Consider the following 19,486-nt stretch of genomic DNA (forward strand, 5'->3'; position numbering starts at 1 on the left):
AGTGGTCCCTATTGAGTTATATGTTTGCATACTTGGTCCCCAGTTGATGGAACTGTTTGAAAGGATTAGGAAGTGTGGCCTTGTTTGAAGATAGTCCCTGAGGGTTGGATTTGAGGTTTCTAAACTTATACCATTTCTAGTTAGCTCTGTCTTATGTTTGTGGACCAAGACCCCCCCCCCCCCCCCCCCCCGAGACAGGGTTTCTCTGTGTAGCTTTGTGCCTTTCCTGGAACTCACTTGGTAGCCCAGGCTGGCCTCGAATTCACAGAGATCTGCCTGGCTCTGCCTCCCGAGTGCTGGGATTAAAGGCGTGAGCCACCACCGCCGGCCAGACACAAATTCTTGTGTTTGTGGTTGTAAGCTCTCAGCTACTGATTTAGCACCATGCCTGTATACCTGTTGGCATGTTCTCCACCTTGATGGTCATGGATTCTAACCCTCTGAAACCATAAGCCCCAAATAAATTTCCATAAGTTCCCTTGGACATAATGTTTTATCACAGCAATGGAACAGTAACTAAGACAGAAGTTGGTACCAGGGAGTGGGGTGTTGTTGGTGGGCCTCTTGATACTGTTTTTTTCAGAGGAATGAGGAAAACTTTAGGAGTTTGGATTAGGAATACAATTGAACACTGTAAGCGGGGTTTAACAGACCTTCCTGGTAGAACCTTGCAATACAGTAGTGCCAAAAGCAAGTAGATTATGGTGGCTTAACTCAAGAGGTTTCAGAGGAAAACAATTTTAGCAACTGGCCTAGAGAGCATTCTTGTGATATTCTGGCAAAAAATGTGGTTGCATTCTGCCCTTGTCCTAAAAATGTTCCTGAAGCAAAATTGAAAAGCAGTGGATTAATTTCCTTGGTGAAGATAATCAAGACTGCCTAAAACTGGCATTGTCATAAGGTTACTTGTAATCACTCCTATGAGGGTCCCTAATGAAAAAGAGCAAGCAGGACAAAAAGAAATAGAAAATGTATATTTTGAAGCAAAAAAAAAAAAAAAAAAAAAACGAGCACCAGGAAATTTAAATGGAGCCAAGGATTGTGCTGAAACAGATAAAAAGTTAAAAGCCTGTTCCAAAATGGAATAAAGGGAGGGATATCCTCAGGACAGGCATCCAGCTATGCTTCCCTCTTGTAGAAAGGAAATAGCTGAGGAATATTCTGCCTCTAAAAAGCAACTACCAAGGGATCTTATGCAGATGTGATTCAATAGGACCAGGCTTCCTCCCATATGGACAGTCAAACTTCATAGTGTCATCCAAGTAGTTCAGGCTTTAGAGTCATAAAGGACACATGAGTGTAACGTGAATGGTCTGATATTGGAGTAAAGCCTGAAAGATCAGAGAAACAAAGGAACAAGCCACTGCCATGTCTCACTTTGCTAATTCCTCAGTTTGAAAGGGCCTCAGCCATAGGCCTCTAGCCCAATGAGCTTCCTCATGCCTTACATACTGTTCTCTGCCCAGCTTTCAGTTCCTGGGATTAAAAGCGTGTGTGCTTCCCAGTACTGGGATTAAAGGTGTGTGCCACCACTGCCTAGCCCTGTTTTCTCTCCTAGACTGAGTCAATCTCCTGTAGTCCAGGTGGCTTTGAACTCATAGAGATCAAGAAGGATCTCTGCCTCCTGAGTGCTAGAATTAAAGGTGTGTGCCACCACTGCCTGACCTCTATGTTTAATCTAGTGGCTTGTTCTGTTCTCTGATCTTCAGGCAAAATTTATTAGGGTACACAATATATCACCACACATGAGTAAAGGGGTTGTATAATCTTCCTCCATGGTTAAGGAGAGCTGTTGAGGCCAGGCAACATGTGACAGGGTAGGGGCTAAATGAAGGCCCCAAGAGGGCAAGAGTCCCTGAGGCCATTGTGTGAGCTATGAAAGTGAAAGCAAGATCCTCTTCAAGATGTTGGAGGCACCAGAGTCTTGAGACATATGCCAAGGAGATCCACAGACAGGGAGTAGGACCAACCCAGGAAGAGAAGTGTGTTGCAGTTAGCAAAGAAGGAAGGGAAGAGCCATGGAAGTCCTTTGACACCACACATGGAGCTACAGGATTTGGAGTTTCCCTGCTGGGTATTGATCTTGCTTTGATCTAGTATTTCCTCACTATTGGAACGGTAATGTATAGTCTGTGCTATTTTATGTTGGAAGTATATATAATTTGTTTTTTGCTTTTGCTTTGAAAGGGGTTACAATTAAGAGGTTGAGTTTCACAAGAGACTTTGGTCTTTTACACTGTGTTGAGACTGAAAGATTATGATGGGAACCTTTGAAGTTGGACTAAATGGGTTTTTATGATATGGCCACAAGCCTTTGGTGGGGGAATTGAGTGTGGTGCTTTGATGAGAATGGCTTCCTAGACTTTGGAATATTTGAATACTTGATCCCTAGTTTGTAGAACTGTTTGGGAATGATTCAGAGGTGTGGCCTTGTTGGAGGAAGTATGTTAGTGGGGACGGACTTTGAAGTTTCAGATGTCCTTCCTACTCCCAGTTAGTGTGCTCTGCTGCCTGCTTGTGATTCAGGATGCAAGCTTGTGCTCGTGATTTGAGTGAAAATGGCCTCTGTAGGCTTATATGTTTGAATGTTTGGACCCCAGTCAGTGAATTGTTTGGAGGTATGATCTTATTAAAGGAAGTATGTTACGGGGGAGGGGGGTGTTGCCTTTACCTTGGTCATAGTGTTTAATCACTTCAGTAGTAACCCTAACAAAACTTTTGGCTATTCCTGCCACCATGCTTTTCCTTTGTCATGGGCTCCTAACTAACGCTCTGAAACTGTAATCCCCAAATTAAGTGCTTTCTTTTATAAGTTGCTAGGGTCATAGTGTCTTACCACAGCAATAGATGAGTTCAAAAACTAAGCGTGTTCTCAGATAGGAACACTGAAACCTATATTATAGTTTTACCTGCTCTGCTGTACCCTATCTTGTAGTAGGAATTTTAAAGGTACTTGTTAATAAAATCAAACCCGAGGCCAGTTATTGGGGTGATAGCTGGAAGATCAGAGACACACAGAACAAGCCACAGTTATCTCACCTTGCTAGTTCCTCAGGTGATCCTGTTTCCTCAGACTGGAAGCTTCTGAGTCCTCCTCCACATGAATCTCAGCTGAACTGTGTTGCTCCAAAGCTTAAACTAACTACATGCTTTTTCCCCCTTAGTTCCTGGTCCTCAAGCCTTATATACCTTTTTCTTTCTGTCCCCACTCCCTGGGATTAAAGGCGTGGGTCACCATGCTTAGCTGTTTCTAAAGTGGCCTTGAACTCAGAGATCTGGCTAGCTCTGCCTCCCAAGTGCTGGGATTAAAGGCATGCACCACCACCGCCCAACTTCTGTTATGGCTTACTCTTCCCATTTTCTAGCCACCATTTCTGGCTCTGTTCTAGTGGCTGTCTGTTCTCTGACCCCAGATATGTTTATTTCGGGGAACACACAATATTTCAGGGAACACAATATCCACCACACTATCTTCCTGTGGTTCTCCATAGGGATCCAAGTCTCAGTACCATAATTTATGACTTTCTTTGCTCCATGACTACTAATATCTTACATAACTACATCTACAGTGGTCAGCCTGAATCTTACATGCTCAGACCATACTGACTCATATTTGGCTTGAGAACATACTGTTTTATTCTTTTTAAGGTTAAAGCTGTGTTTCATTTTGACCCACTTCTTCATTTCCCAAAAATTCATCTTTTCATAGGAAATAGCATCTCCTTTGTTGGTCTGACTTTTCTCCATAATTAAAAAAATAAATGAAATTTAACAGTGATTTAAAATGTATTCAGATCTCGGGGTGGTTGTGGCATACCCTTGCCTGTAATCCCTGCACTATGTGGAGGCAGAGGTCAGCAGGTCTCTGAGTTCGAAGCCACTTTGGTCTTCAGAGCCAGTTCCAGGACAGCTAGAGCTACACAGAGAAACTCTTGTCTTGAAAAACCAAAAAAACAAATAAACAGATAAATAAATAGATAAAATTTCATTAGATTTTGTCAAGTAGCTTTTGGATCCTATTTTCCTAACCCATTATCAACAATGGATAGCACTTATTTTTCTCAGTTGCTACCCGCCCACCCACGGCTTAGTATTAGAAATTGATTGTGTGACCTTTCATATACTAGGTGAAGTCTGTCTCAGGTATTTCTGAGGTTGGTCTGCGGCCCACATTTGTACTGGTTGAAAGGATAGGGAATTTTGTTGATCGTTTTGTTGTTGTTGTTCAGTATCTCACCCTGTAACCCAAGCCACTTATCACCGTGAAGCTCATACTAGTCTTGAATTGATGATCTTCCTTGTAAGCCTTCTGAGTGTTGGGATTATAGGCATATACCACAAAACCAGGCCAAAATATGTTTTATTTGGTGCTTTTTTATTTTATAAATAGTTTTTGTAAAGATTTATTTATTTATTATGTATATAGTGTTCTGGCTGCATGTATGCTTGCAGGCCAGAAGAGGGCGCCAGATCTCATTACAGATGGTTGTCAGCCACCATGTGGTTGCTGGGAATTGAACTCAGGACCTCTGGAAGAACAGCCATTGCTCTTAACTGCTGAGCCATCTCTCCAGCCCTTACTTTATAAATATTTTTATGATTTTACTGTTTTATTTTTCTGTGGATGGCCTATTTATGTCTCTTGTCCATTTTAGGCTACCCCTATTTATGTATGTTTTTCTATACTGCAGTTATAACCACTTGCAAGCTGCTGCACATAATTTCTGATGTGGTGTGTATGTGCGTATAGATTAGAAGTCAACATCTAGGGTTGTCTTTTGTTACTTTCCACCTTATTCTTTGAACAGGATCTCTCACCTAAGGCTTACCATTGCCTAGACTGACTGGCCAGTGAGCACCTGGATTCCACTCCCCCTCCCCCTCCCACCCCCGGCAAAAGGAGAGTTACAAGTATAACGTGGGTCTTTATGCTTGCACAGCAAACACCTTACCCACTGAGCCATCACCCGTCGCCCTTAATGAATGAGAAATCACTGGGTAAGGGAAATTAGGGAGCCTCTGTAATGAGCAGTTATTACTAGATGAGGGAAATAGTCTTGACGTGGCCATTTCTTTTTCTTTTTGTTTTTTTGTTTTGTTTTGTTTTGTTTTTTTGTTTTTTGAGACAGGGTTTCTCTGTGTAGTTTTGAGCCTTTCGTGGAACTCGCTCTGTAGACCAGGCTGGCCTTGAACTCACAGAGATCCGCCTGGCTCTGCCTCCCGAGTGCTGGGATTAAAGGCGGGCGCCACCACCGCCCGGCTGACATGCCCATTTCTTGCTCTAAATTGGAAGTTCTTTAGTAACCCGTGTATGGCCTCGGCATTTATTACCATGTCCACTGTGGATTTGAGCATTCTATAAATGATTCACGGGGTTGGGGATTTAGCTCAGTGGTAGAGCACTTGCCTAGCAAGCACAAGGCCCTGGGTTCGGTCCTCAGCTCTGGAAAAAAAAAATGATTCACAACAGATGAGATAAAGGCCTGACTCTTGTATTCAGAGTGCTTAAACTCCAATGTCGCAAGCTAGTAAAGAATTTAATAATAATTAAAAAAAGAGAAAATAGTATAATTGGAAAAACTTAGTAGGAAATATCTCTGATTTCTTCTTTTAAATGTCCTACTCCCCAACTTCTCACTGATATCTGCACCTTTAATTATTTTCTCTTATTTTTAAAATTAAATCTTCACCAGCCATATTGGAAATGCAGTGTTTCATCTTTTTAAACTTTTGTGTATTGTTATTTGCTATGTGTTTGGATGTTTGGCCTTCATGTATGTCTTTGTGCCACATGTGTGCAGTGTCCTCAGAGTCCAGAAGTGTGGTTATCTGTCCTCTGAAACTGGGGGTTGTAGACAGCTGGGCTGTGAACCTTGGAATTGAACCTTGGGTCTTCTGCAAGAACAGCAAGTGCACTTTCCTGCTAAGCCATCTCTCCAGCCTTTTTCATCTTGTTTTGATAGGGTTTGTTGCTGTGGTACAAAGTCATGTGTATAAACTCAACTTTGATTTTTAACTTGAATACTAATTAATCTTTTTTTAACCATTTCAGGTAAGAACATGAATTATGGAATTTCTTAAGTGAAGCATTCAGGAGTGAAATGAGAGAGAGAATGTCACATAGAAAATAAGTGATTTTTAAGTTATGTCTATTAATTTGACTCTAGATATATATATTTACTTCCTTAGTAATTCAAGAAGTCTTTGTGGGATTCGGAGAAGCAAACAGCTGCATTTTGTATGTTCTAAACATGATTGGCGAATGACCCATATCAGTGTGCACAGAGATTTCCACACAAGTAAGAGAAGCTGTAAATGGAGCAGAGGTGAAGCCTGCCGCAGTAAGTGCTGGTACTCTCCGAGCAACCATGCCTTACATACTGGACCGCTGAAACTTAGCACCTCTGCTCCCAAGGGACTTACAAAAGTAAGCATTCGTATGTCCCGTATTAAAAGTACTTGGAATTCTGTCTCAAAGGCTATTTTTGGCAGTCACAATGAAATGTTTTCACGGTTAGCTCAATTTAAGCCAAATTCTCGAATTTTCAGAAAAGTATCAGATAGGGGCTGGTTAAAACAAAAAAATGTTAAACAAGCCATTGAATCTCTGAAAAACTATAGTGATAAATCAGCAGAAAAGAATTCTTTTGCCGAACAGAAAAGTTACATTGCAGATAAGGAAGAAGAAACAGCCAAGCGGAGCCTTTTCCATTACACATACAGTATAACCACCAGATTCGGAGAGTCTTTCTACTTTTTAGCGAACCATATTAATTCATACTTCAGTCGCAAGGAAAGTATGTCTGAAACAATGGAAGATAAACGTCTTCAGGACAAGCCAGACCTTGAAGAAGAGAAATCCAGTTCTCCTGCCCCTGACGTCCTGACAGATGGGCCAGACTCAGGATCTCCCCTAGATGCTGGGGACAAACCTTCCAGCCCTAGCCGGATGCCTGAGGTTCTTCCAGTGTCTGCAAAGCAAAGTATTGCTAACTTCCTTTCTCGCCCCACCGAAGGCGTACAAGCCTTAGTCGGTGGTTACATTGGTGGACTTGTACCCAAATTAAAGTCTGACTCAAAGACTCAGCCAGAAGGAGAGGAAGAGCCTTCGAAAACTGAGCAAGCTGTCAGCAAAGACAAGAAGGCAGAGGAGAAAAAGCGTGTGTCTCTTCAGCGAGAAAAGGCAAGTTGTTTCTCAGGGTGGGCCTGAGAAACGCTAACCATTTATAGAGTACCTTTATCTCCTAATCACGTGTTTCCTGTGTCCTTGTAGATTATTGCAAGAGTGAGTATTGATAACAGAACTCGAGCCTTAGTTCAGGCCTTAAGAAGAACAGCTGACCCAAAGCTCTGTATTACTAGGGTTGAAGAACTGACTTTTCATCTTCTAGAATTTCCTGAAGGAAAAGGAGTGGCTGTCAAGGTAATTTCTGTCTAACTTATTTAATACTTGTTTTGAAATAAAAATTCTAATGAACCTTTTAAAGTGGGGAATGCAAAGCCTTTCTCATTTGAAAATTGTTGTTTCAAATCACACAATATATTTGGTAATTGCCCCATTATTTTATATGTACACATTAGGCTAATTGAATTACTTTTGTTCTGTGACATAAATTCTGCTATAATTGTGAATATCTATACTTTGAGTTGAGCATATATAAAAATGGAGCATAAGTTTAAATATGTTAGTTGCATTGCCTAATAATTGTCAAATTCTTAATTGCAGTGCAGTACATTTTTACCATGTAATCATTTTTTTCAAAATATAAAATAGCCAGGTATGTAATACACCTTCAATTCCAGTATTTGGGAGACTGAGGCAAGAGGATCATTAGTGTGAGACCAGCCTAGGCTATATAGCAGGATTCTGTCTAAAAAGAAGACAGGAAACATAATATAGAAAGCCATTGCTGGTTTTGATTCACCATCCCATGGTGACTTTACATTAGAAGTCCAAACATTTTAACTAATAATTGAATTGGTAAGCAATTCACTTTCCTCACTTCAGTAGTCTACACATAGAGTAGTAAACCAAGTTTAGACTTCACTAAATAGACCATTTGAAGAGAAGCTAAGTGACCAAGGAAGGTGAATCTCTGTGTCTGTACTAAGTTTACTTGTATGTTTAATAATTTGGAAATACCATAATGATATTGTTACAATTTCATTAAAAACCTATTAGTGCTTTTTTTTAAGTCTACCATACAGGCAGTTGTTAGTTCATACTTTTTCTACCTTCTGTCTTGCTGAAAAGTATTTCTTTGAAATGTACCCTTCAATAGGTTTACATTGTCTGACACATACATAACAGAGCTTCACTATTTCATATTTCTAAAATTTGAGATTTATATTTCATATATAGATATATCTTTTAGAGGTAAGATTTTGAAATATATGTGTTCTTTTAAAGATAGTGTTCATGTCAGGGATAGCCAGAAAGGAGAGATCTAAAATAGAATTACTGTTTTAGTTCACTGAGCTGTTGTAACAAGTACCTTAGACTGAGTGAGTTACATCCAATAGAAATCTGTTTCTCATAATCTGCATACTGAGAAGCCCAGGGGAAATTGCTGGCACATCTGGGGTCTGGTGAAGGTTTGTTGGCTGTATGATGCAGCTTGTGACTAGTTCACAAGGCATCATCTCCTTTCAGCCCCCTTCTCAAGGACTCTAATCTCATACATGAGACAGAGGTCTCATGACCTAAGCACTTCCTGAAAGATACTACCTTGTAATATTAATGCACCAGGAACTAAGTTCTGATATGAATTTTACAAGAGTCTAGCATTCAGATACAGCATATATTTTAAAGAGTGACTTAACAGCATCTTATTCAAGATGAATGTAGATACGTTTGGGTCTAGTGAAGTTCACATGCTCAGCATAGAAGCAAACAGAACATTGCCTGTGCCCTAGAAGTCTTCCTCACCTCTTGAAGTCTGCAGAAAAGGTTAGTTTGGGCTCCATGTGTGTTTGCTTTCTTTCACATGGCACATAGATAGGATTTATTCAAAGTGTGGTAGGTAGTTATAAACGATCCCTCCTTGTTGCTTGTATTTATTCTGGTAGGTCATAATTTATTCTTTGTACTGTTAATGGATTTCTGGGTAATGCTCAGCTTTAGTCTTTTTTTTTTTTTTTCCGTTTTTGTTTTTGTTTTTTTGAGACAGGGTTTCTCTGTAGCTTTGGAGTCTGTCCTGGACTAGCTCACAGAGATCCACCTGCCTCTGCCTACTGAGTGCTGGGATTACAGGCGTGTGCCACTACCGCCTGGCCAGTTTTAGTCTTAATAGTCGAATTTTTGAGGATTCTCTTATATTTGAGAACTGATACCAGATCGAAGAAACTTCCAGTACTGAGAAGAAATGTGGTATAGAAATTCAATTCAAGTCAGTCAGGAATGAAAATATAGGTAGTTGGAAGAAAGTTGTCACATTTTCCCTAAATACTAATCTAATAACAAACAATGAATGGGAGAAATTGCATCATGTGTTGCTTGGCTGTGTACTTTGCCAACTCAACTTGTTTTTGCCAATTTCGCCCAATGTCTTAAGCAGTTTTTTTTTTTAATCTTCTTTGTATTCTTCAGATAGATTCATTATGAAGTTTAGCCAGACCTTAAATTTACTATGTAGCTCATGCTAGTGTGATCTCCCACCTTCTGCTTCTGCCTTTCAAGTGCTGGGTGTGTACATCTGCACCACCATGTGGGGTTAAAGCAGCTTTTCTTCTGGTTGATACAGTTCTATTGTGTGTTAGGGAGAACATGTCAGTGTACAGTGTCTCACCAACTGTGCTTATCTTTCAGTCTTTAAAATGAACAGATACTAGTTTTAATTTAGCCCAGTTTATATGCATTTATGTGTTGCATTTAAGAAATATTTGAATCTTCACATTTTTTCCTGATAAGTATAGCACTCACCCACTCATCAGAGAAGCTTCCCCCCCCCCAGGGAAAATTGTAGCAGTGGTAGTGGAAAGATTATGACACCCAGAGACTCAGGATAGTTGCTTCTAGATTGTGTCCCCTGGATAGGACAGGGACAGTGTGCCCAGGAAATGACAGCTGCCTGAACAAGACAGGCATAAGATAATAGCAGTTGAAATGTTATGTGGGTAGGGGAAATTCCACAATGAAGAACTACAGGTAGTCAGAGGCTGCTGAGAGAGGGAGAACCAGTTTCCTCCAGGGAAGAGCTCTCTATCATATGGGTTATTCAAACCCAAGGAGAACCAGTTTCCTCCAGGGAAGAGCTCTCTATCATATGGGTTATTCAAACCCAAGCAATCAGCCCCGGACACATGTACATTCAAGCAAAGCTTAATGGACTCAATAGGTTCTATTCTCATTCTCTCTCTCTCTCTCTCTCTCTCTCTCTCTCTCTCTCTCTCTTTCTCTCTCTCGAACGCGTGCGCACACATTGCTGCCACCGCCGCCGCCACCAACAGAAACAAGAAGAGGTCATAAACTTGGGAGGGAGGGGAACATAAGAGGAGAGGAGGAAATGATGTAGGGGCAGAACTTATATATGAAGTTCTCAAAAAAATGAAATGAAATTTTAAAAAGTAAAACAATTTTTCCTACCCTAAGGGTTTTTCTGGGTTTTCTTTAAAAATTTTGTTTTACCTTTCACACTTGTATGTATTGTTTATCTAGAGTACATTTGATTTTATAGTGTAAGGTAAAAGTTCTGATAGGTAATATACATGTCCAGTTGAACAAGCAACCATTTATTGAAAAAAAACTTGTCATAAATGAGGCATTTTTTATAATGGTCTATTTCTGGACACAATATTTCGTTCTGCTAGTATATTTACCTATTTTTGCTCCAATATTGTACTTCCTAAATTACTTTAACTGTATGCTAAACTTAATGTCCAGTTTTGTAAGTCTTTTACCTTTGTTCTTCCTCATAATTTTTAACTCAGCTTTTCTTTTTTAAAAAGATTGATTTTAATTTTTTAAAGCTGTGTATATGCATGTGTGTCTACGTAGGTATATGTGCATGCCAGTAAAGTTGCCTGTGGAGGCCAGAAGAGGGCACTGGACCACTAGGAGCTAGAGTTACCAGTAGTTGGGAACTACCAGATGTGGATGCTGGCAACCAAGCTCAGGAGCTCAGCAAAAGCAGCACATGTTTCTAACCACTAAACCATCTCTCCAGCTTCTTAGCTTTGCTATTATTTTTCTTCCTTTTCTTTTATAATTTTTTAAAGATTTATTTATGTATTATGTATACAGAAGAGGGTGCCACATCTCATTACAGATGGTTGTGAGCCACCATGTGGTTGCTGGGAATTGAACTCAGGACTTCTGGAAGAGCAGTCAGTGCTCTTGACCTCTGAGCCATCTCTCCAGCCCTGTTCTTTTTTTTAATTTATTTATTTTTATATGTAAGTCTGTGGTAACATGTGAATCTGGTGCCCTGTGGAGGCCAGAAGAGGGCCTCCGATCCCCGGGACTGGAGTTATAGTAGTGTACTTCCATGTGGGTGCTGGGAATTGAAACCCAATGGGAAGTTCAGCCAGTGCTCTTAATTACTTACCAAGCTCTACAGCCCCTACTTTGACTATTCTTAATCTGCCATATTTCCATATGAATTTTAAAGTTAAACAAAAAGAAGAAAATTATGCTAAGATTGCCTTGAGTCAGTAAAACATTTTATGGTAAATTATCAGTTTGATCTTTGTTTTCCATCAGTATTTAAAAATTCTAAAGTGAATGCCTTATACATTTTTCATTAGGCTTATTTTGTTAATTTATAACTCTGGTGTTTTGAAGTATAATTGTATTAATGTTACTATGATTTAAGCATCTTTTATTGGTAATCTTAATAGGAGAATAATTCCTGGTCTTTGACTATATGATACTGATTTGACATACATCATGACTTCTGTATATGCTGGGCATTGTGAGTTTCAAAAATTACTTAAGCTCTAGATTTCTTTTTCTAGAGAGTTACTTTGCTCCTCTGCTAACATACAAAACTTAACTATCGCTAAGTTAGGACAGAGCTGAGTTAAAGATGATTAGAATTTGGTGAATACCCCTAATTTTCCCTGTTTTTCAGGTATTTTCCTGGCCTACTACCATGCCTTAGGTCATACAAACTCAAGAATACAAAACATTATCTTGTGTTTCAGAAGGCTTAAGTTTAGTATTTTCCCCCTCCCGTGTAGCCTACTGAATTAAGTTGAAATCAGTTGTGCAATGTAAGCTCCCCAGGCCTTCAGTTTTGTTACACCAACCTCATGAGCTTACATGCTTAGATGGGTTCTCTGTTCCTTTGTGGCCCTCTCTAAACCAAGCCCAGCCTTTCTATCCTTTGTGTCTTCCCAGAACCAATAAATGCCTGAAGGGAAGAGAGCAAGTTTCTTAGCTCCAGGCAGCAGTCACCCTGTCCAGATGGAAAGCTGCTTGCCATACTACATTATCAGCTCAGTAGTGCATTTGAAAGGTGGTCTTCTTGAGGCTTCTCTTGGCATGGGCGTGGACCTTTAACAAATTGTTCCATCCTAACCAGAAATGGAAATTTGCCTATGTAGCCTCCACCATGGTTCAGATTCCTATAGGGGTCCTCTGAAGCTCAGTACTAGCTAGAGCAAAAGCCAAACACCAAAACTAGTATTTCAGATTTGTTTGGTCAGAAAAAGAAGCACGTTAGTAATTATTCAATACACAGCTCAGTTTTTGCCTTAAATTTATGTCAGCTTTTGTCAAAATTACTAATTATATTAAGAGTTTATATATATATATATATATATTTTTTTTTTTTTAAAGGCAGTCTTGCTGTATAATTCAGGCTGGCCTGAATTTATTCTGTAGCCCAGGCTGGCCCCAAACTCACAATCCTCCTGCCTTAGACTCCTGAGTGCTGGGATTTTAGGGGTGTATTATACCATTTGGCAAACGTTGTACATTTCAAGAAAATATTCAGGCAGAGGCTGAGTTTTTTGTTTTTTTTTTTTTAACCCAAAATTAGGACAAATATATGCTAAATTGTTACTGATATTAGCATGTCATAAAGTAATCATTTGTAATTACAGAGAAAGTAATAAATACAATTGATTTTATGATCTACTCATGTCGGCTAAAAATACTTGTTTTCTTTTTGTTACAGCGTATCACTGTTTAGCACAGGCTGGTCTTGAACTCCAGATTCCCCTGCCTCTATCTCCCTAATGTTGGGACTCCACATTTGTGCTACCACACCAGCTACATTTTCCTTCTTGGTTTGACATAAGTAACAAAGTTTTTTTTCTTAATGTAGGAAAAAATTATTCCCTATTTATTACGACTTAGACAAATTAAGGATGAAACTCTTCAGGCTGCAGTTAGAGAGATGTTGGCCTTAATTGGTTATGTGGATCCAGTGAAAGGCAGAGGAATCCGCATCCTCACGATTGATGGTGGAGGAACAAGGTAAGGCTGGAGAAGTGGTGTTTACAACTACAGCTTGTTGCTCAAATCCTAAATGGCCTTGTAATAAAAAACCTGGAGCCAGATACTGGAGTAAATGCTGAAAGATCAGAGAGACAAAGGAACAAGCCACTGCCATGTCTCATCTTGCCATCTCCACAAATCATCTGTTTGAAAGCCTTTGAGTCCTCAGCCCAAAAAGCTCTCCAGCCAAAAGGGTTTCAGTTCCTGTCTCCTCACGCCTTATATACCTTTCTCTGCCCAGCTATATTACTTCCTTCCTAGTGCTGGGATTAAAGATATGTGTGCTTCCCAAATACTGGTAGCAGAGGCATGAGATCTCAAGTGCTGGGATTAAAGGCGTGTGACTCCCAAGTATTGGGATTAAAGGTCTGTGCCACCACTGCCTGGCTCTGTTTCTCTCCTCGACTGAGTCAATGTCATGTAGTCCAGGGTGGATCTCTGTCTCCCAGTGCTAGGATTAAAGGTGTGTACCACCACTTCCTGGTATCTTTGTTTAATCTAGTGGCTTGTTCTGTTCTCTGATCTTCAGGCAAATTTTATTAGGGTACACAATATATCACCACAACAGATTTAATTCAGTTTTTGAGATTTTAATATAGTTATCATAAAATCAGTTTTTTTAATTTTTATTTTTTGAAACAGGATTTCTTTGTAGCCTTGGCTGTCCTGGAACTCCCTCTGCAGATCAGGCTGACCTCAAACTCACAGAGATCCTCCTGCCCCTGACTCGCAAGTGCTGGAATTAAAGGCATTTGCCACTACCACCCAGCCATAAAATCGGTTTTTAAGTAAAGTATAAAGCCACTTTTCCTTATGAACATAAAAGCTATATTGTGACATATATTTGGGTCACTTGTTATTTTGATTTAATCTCTTTTATATTGCAAATTTGGTCTTTAGGAGCTTACCAACCATTCTCTCAAAAATTTAACTATGTTTTTTACCTTAATAGTGTGTTTATTAGGTGATGGTTAGAAGGAGCATGTAGACCACCAACTTGTTGCTTGTCCCTGTCTTCACTTGATGCCAGTTACGGTGCAATAGAAAACATAAAAATAAATGCAGTCTTTGTTCAGTAGACAGTTTCACTGTCAGTCTTCGCTCTTGTTCTCCGAAACGTCTGTGCTTTCTTCATAGTTTACTCTGTCATGTTTACCTAGTTTCTAGCCTTGTCTTTTGAACCTTTTCCGTAGGATTTTCTAGGCTAGGTTCTTGTTTCCTTTGATTTTCCCCCATACCTCTGATTTTACTATGTACTTGTATACTGTCCTGCCTTCGAGCAGTGGCCTCTTTGTGGCATTTTACAATTCTACCTGGCAAGTCCTTAGCATAAATATAAAGTGAGGCAGTAGATAAGAGAAGGAGACTAGTTTAGAATCTAGACATAAGACCGTTAATTACTAACCTTAGATGATGGTCAATTCTGAAGTAAGAAGAAAGGATATTTAAGGAAATTTTGAAGAAAATGAGACTAGATATGGTAAAAATCAGTTAAGATAATTTTAAATATAAACCCTGGGAGTGATTAACGGAATTGCAGAGACAGAGATGATGGCTATTGGATAAGAGGTCTGTTTTGAGCATGTTGAATATAAGGTTACATATCTGTAAAGAGATGCTCAACTGTCAAAAAAGACACAACTGAAGAGAGAAAAGTCATAAGAGATTTTAATGGATATTTTGCTTTTAGAGTTACAGGGTTTAACCATAGCTCAAGCTGGCCTCCAACTGTGATCCATCACTCAGCCTTCTAGGAGCTAAGATTACATGTGTGCATCACCATACCGGCCAGCAGGGTGACTATTTAATGGGAAAGTGAAATAATCCAGTAAGGTGTTCTTTCTTCATGTGTTAATATAAAATAGTAATGAGTTGGAGAGAACTGTTAAACTTGTCTGAGTCCATCCCAAGGTTGAAAAGTGGGAAAGCAAGAATAGTCCCTTTGTCATTAAGTTCAGGGGAGCTGCATGGGTAGTTTCACTCATTGAGTTAGCTGGCTGAACGCCCGCCCCTCTTGTCTAGAAACTCCTTTAGGTATAGAAACATTGAGTAACAATACAGACAAAACCCTTGTCTTGATGATGCTGCATTCTAGAGGAGAAATGAGGTAAGCAGGAGAAACAACAGTGTGCTCGGGGGTCTTTGTGAGTGCTCTGAAGGAAAGCAAAGCAAAATGAAAGCAGGGGAAGAAACTTTATAATGATTGACTTCACATAAAACAGTTCGCGTTTACCAGTCTGCAAGACTATTACAAGTCATCAACATTTCTGTTTAAAGTGAGAGCTACAGTATGTTGGAAGAAACATTAGCTATTCACTGCTGGTGGGAGTGCAAACTGGTGTACTCGATATAGAAATCGGTATGGAGATTCCTAAGATAGCTAGAAATTGATCTGCCATATGATACAGCTATAGCACTTCTGAGCATATACCCCAAAGATATACAAAAGAGATACTTGTTCGTCCATGTTCATTACTACTGTATTCTCAATAGCAAGGAAGTGGAACAGTCTAGACATCTACCAACTGATGATTAGATAGTAAAAATATCATAATATACAAATGTAATTTTCTTCAACTGCAAAGAAAACTGAAATTGTGATGTTTGCTTATAAATGGATGAAACTGGAATGCTGAATGAGGAAACCCAAACCCAGGAAGACAAGTGTTACATATTCTCTCATATGTAGATTTTAGGTTTGTGTTTTTAACGTGGAGTACCTGTAGAAGCCAGGAAGCTAGAAATGGGCCATTTGGGAAGGGGAAGAGAGACCTTAAGGGAGGTTAGGAGAACACCGGTGACAAGTGTGAACCCAAATGGAATGAGGGTCCTGAGCAGCAAGGTGTCAAATGGGGGACCAGGGCTGAGAAATACAGAAGACAAAAGCAATAGCTGGGACTAGGAGGTCTTGCATATGCTGATGGCTTCTGCCAAGCACAGTTACTAAGTACAGCACCAATTAAGTACACTGTTAGCAGGGGAAATGGCCAAGGTCAACAGAGAGCTAAATCAGACAATTTTAGCAAAGAGAACACAGGATACCCTTAGACACTACAGCCCAGGAGGAAGAGTCCAGTACTCAGAAAAGGAAACCTTGACTCCTTCAAGGCATAGCTCCAGCCTAAAACTGACCTTGCCAAGTCAGTCCTGGAAAAAAGACACAGAACGAAAGTTGGGGCCTCTGAGAAAGTCTTGGGTTAGTCTGGCTCCACACAGTAGGGGATGGGAGAGTAGGGTAGAGGATGGGGTGGGGACAGGTATAATTAACACTAATGGTGTTTGAATTGGGGTTACCATAGAGGAAGAGCAGAGGAATAATGGTTCTCCCAGAAGCCATAGGTTATCAAACTAAAAACTCTAGATATGGGATACCTCCCTTTAAGTTGTTGGTCAGGGGTTTCCAGACATCCTCTCCAAACAGTACAGGCTAGTGCCATCCCCCTTGCTCATCCTCCAGAACATGATGGTAAGACCCATGCTAAAGATGCCACATATTTTGGTCATCAGGCCAAGTCAAGTCTATACTGATTTGGAGTGTCCTTCTACTGGTTAGATTTGATAGTGCCAGAAGGTGCTGTGTACCGTTGCTGGGGAGAAAAGGCAACAATGTTTTTGGGAAACTGTGAGCTGCGTAGGAACCTACTTGGCAAGATATACACACATCAATGCACTAGTGACATGTTATGATAGTAGCCAGCAGCTTTCTGATTGGGTTTAATACTTTTTACACAGGAGGGAACTTCTACCTGATTCTGTAAACTTGACCAAGAACCAGTGGCTAAGGTCATAGGCCCTGCAGGATAATCTACTAGTATTATATTAAATGGACATAGCATCAGACTGCCTTCTAAATACTTGTAATTCATAGATTAGGGCAGCTTTCAGCCCATAACAGAGAACTGTGGTGGACTACAGTTGATATGGAGAACTATAATCAGTGAAGGTGATATCTCTATCACGCTTTCTTCCCCCAAGGCTCAGGGAACATCTTGAAGAGAGGGCAGAAAGATTATAAGAACCAAATGTTGGAGAAGACTGCTCTGAAATAGCCTTTTGAATACTGTGTAGGGTTGAACACTGTAAGGTTGAATATTGTGTAGGGTTGAACACTGTGTAGGGGTGAACACTGTGTAAAATTGAATACTGTGAAGGGTTGAGTACTGTGTAGGGTTTGTATTTTCTTGTGGATATATACATGCATGCTTAATTCCTTTGCAAAAGGTAATGGATGTCACAATGTTAAGTCTCCTTTATACAGCATCATCTTTAATTCTTCATGTCTTACCTGAGTCATAATACAGCAGCTCTCTTATAAGCAGTTGTCTGACAGCTCTTGAAATTCACCTAACTTATCACAGCTTAAAAAAAGGGGAAAACAAAAAGAGTCGGGGTAGGTGTGGAAGTACAACACCTTCAATCCCGGCACTGGAGAGGCAGAGGCAGGGGGATCTCTGTGATTTCAAAGTCACCCAAGACTATATAATGAGACTATGTCTCTAAATAAATAAATAAGCCAAAAGTCACCATTTTTGGTCTTCTGCTGTTATTTTCAGATATTTTTCTAATGACCTCTGTTAGCCCCATCAAGGTACAATTTGTAATCCTTCCATTGTCTTGTAGTACAGGCTTACCCCTCATCATGTATTGGGAATTGACCGTGTCATTGTTAGAACTGTCAGCACACGTGGTACTTCCCAACTAAGCTAAATCCCCCTAGACTGCTTCTTCATTTCACATTCTCTTGTGAAGATATGCACTACCTTTAGTAAAGATCCAGAAAGGAACAAAGTGTAAGTAGTATATATTATCTGATAGACTCTTAATGTAGAGGATGGTTCTAAGTTTATTGGTTTTTTTTTAATAAATAAAAAGTAGCTTGAAATTCTGACTAGTGAAAAATAACTAAAAATATATAGGATTATAGCTGACCAACTATATTAATAAAAGAAGAAAACAGTTTACAGTACCTCAGAACCATTGAGGATGATTTTTTAAGTGTTTTTACAGAATTGTATTTAAATATGATACTGGCATATCTTTATATTACTTAAAAACAATACTACACATGTGTAAGTATGCTGCCTTTGCACAGGCTTTGTATTTGTTTTTTGAAGTGATCCTAAAATTTGGTCAGATGATTATTTTCATTTTATTAGCATTTATTAATTGCACAAAATAATGAGATTCATTATGGTATGTTATATCTGTGTATGATATACTTAGATCACCTTCAGTTTCCTGTTATGGGGTACCCTCCTCCTCTACCTCATTCACTAACTCTATTGTTGTCTCTTCTTATTTCTTTTTTTTTTTTTCTTCCCTTTTTTGGTTTTTTTGAGACAGGGTTTCTCTGTGTAGCTTTGGAGCCTGTCCTGGAACTTGCTTTGTAGCCCAGGCTGGCCTCGAACTCACAGAGATCCACCTGCCTCTGCCTCCCGAGTGCTGGGATTAAAGGCGTGCGCCACCACCACCTGGCTGTATTGTTTTCATATTAGCATATAAACTGTAAAAGTAGTTTTATAGAATTGTTTTAGTCTATAATTTGAGTTTCCCTTGAAACTCAATTTGTGTTTTCTTTTTCACAGAGGTGTGGTTGCTCTTCAGACTCTTCGGAAGTTGGTTGAACTTACTCAGAAGCCAATTCATCAGCTCTTTGATTACATCTGCGGTGTAAGCACAGGTACTTGTGTGCACGAGTGTGTTCCACCGTGGATTACAGTGAGAGCGTGAAGCACAGGCGTGAGATTATGGGCCTTCTCTGAAATAACAGGCATTAATTTCACAACTTAAATGAGGAGTAACCCTTTATGTCATGAACTTTTAAAACTGCTTATTGTTTAAACATGTAACCTTTCACAATCAAACATTTAAGAATGACTTGTTTTTATTATATTTTCAACAAGTCACATTGACAAGGAATAATTCCTGATTCCTACTCTTTGGCTTAGTCACCGTGAGGAGATGATGGCAGAAGGAGAAGGGGTCAGTCATCAGATGGTCCTTGAGCTAGTGTGAAATTAAAGGTGGTAAAAGCTCTGTCTG

The 19,486-nt window shown here is 39.7% G+C and overlaps 1 protein-coding gene across 3 annotated transcripts in view; it reads left to right on the forward strand.

The window, feature by feature from the left end:
• The window catches only part of Pnpla8 (patatin like phospholipase domain containing 8), a 60,973-nt gene that overhangs the window by 16,517 nt on the left and 24,970 nt on the right, over nt 1-19,486 (forward strand). For 2 of the 3 annotated variants that reach the window (XM_036205973.1, XM_036205972.1), the window contains 4 exons: nt 6,053-7,183; nt 7,274-7,423; nt 13,272-13,423; nt 19,030-19,124. In XM_036205973.1, coding sequence (XP_036061866.1) covers nt 6,146-7,183; nt 7,274-7,423; nt 13,272-13,423; nt 19,030-19,124 — 1,435 coding nt within the window. In that variant the 5' untranslated portion in view covers nt 6,053-6,145. The remainder of the gene's footprint in view (nt 1-6,052; nt 7,184-7,273; nt 7,424-13,271; nt 13,424-19,029; nt 19,125-19,486) is intronic. The other variant, XM_036205974.1, reaches the window with a different exon arrangement.

Source organism: Onychomys torridus, chromosome 14 (assembly GCF_903995425.1).
Source record: "Onychomys torridus chromosome 14, mOncTor1.1, whole genome shotgun sequence".
In the NCBI taxonomy this organism is placed as follows: Eukaryota; Metazoa; Chordata; class Mammalia; order Rodentia; family Cricetidae; genus Onychomys; species Onychomys torridus.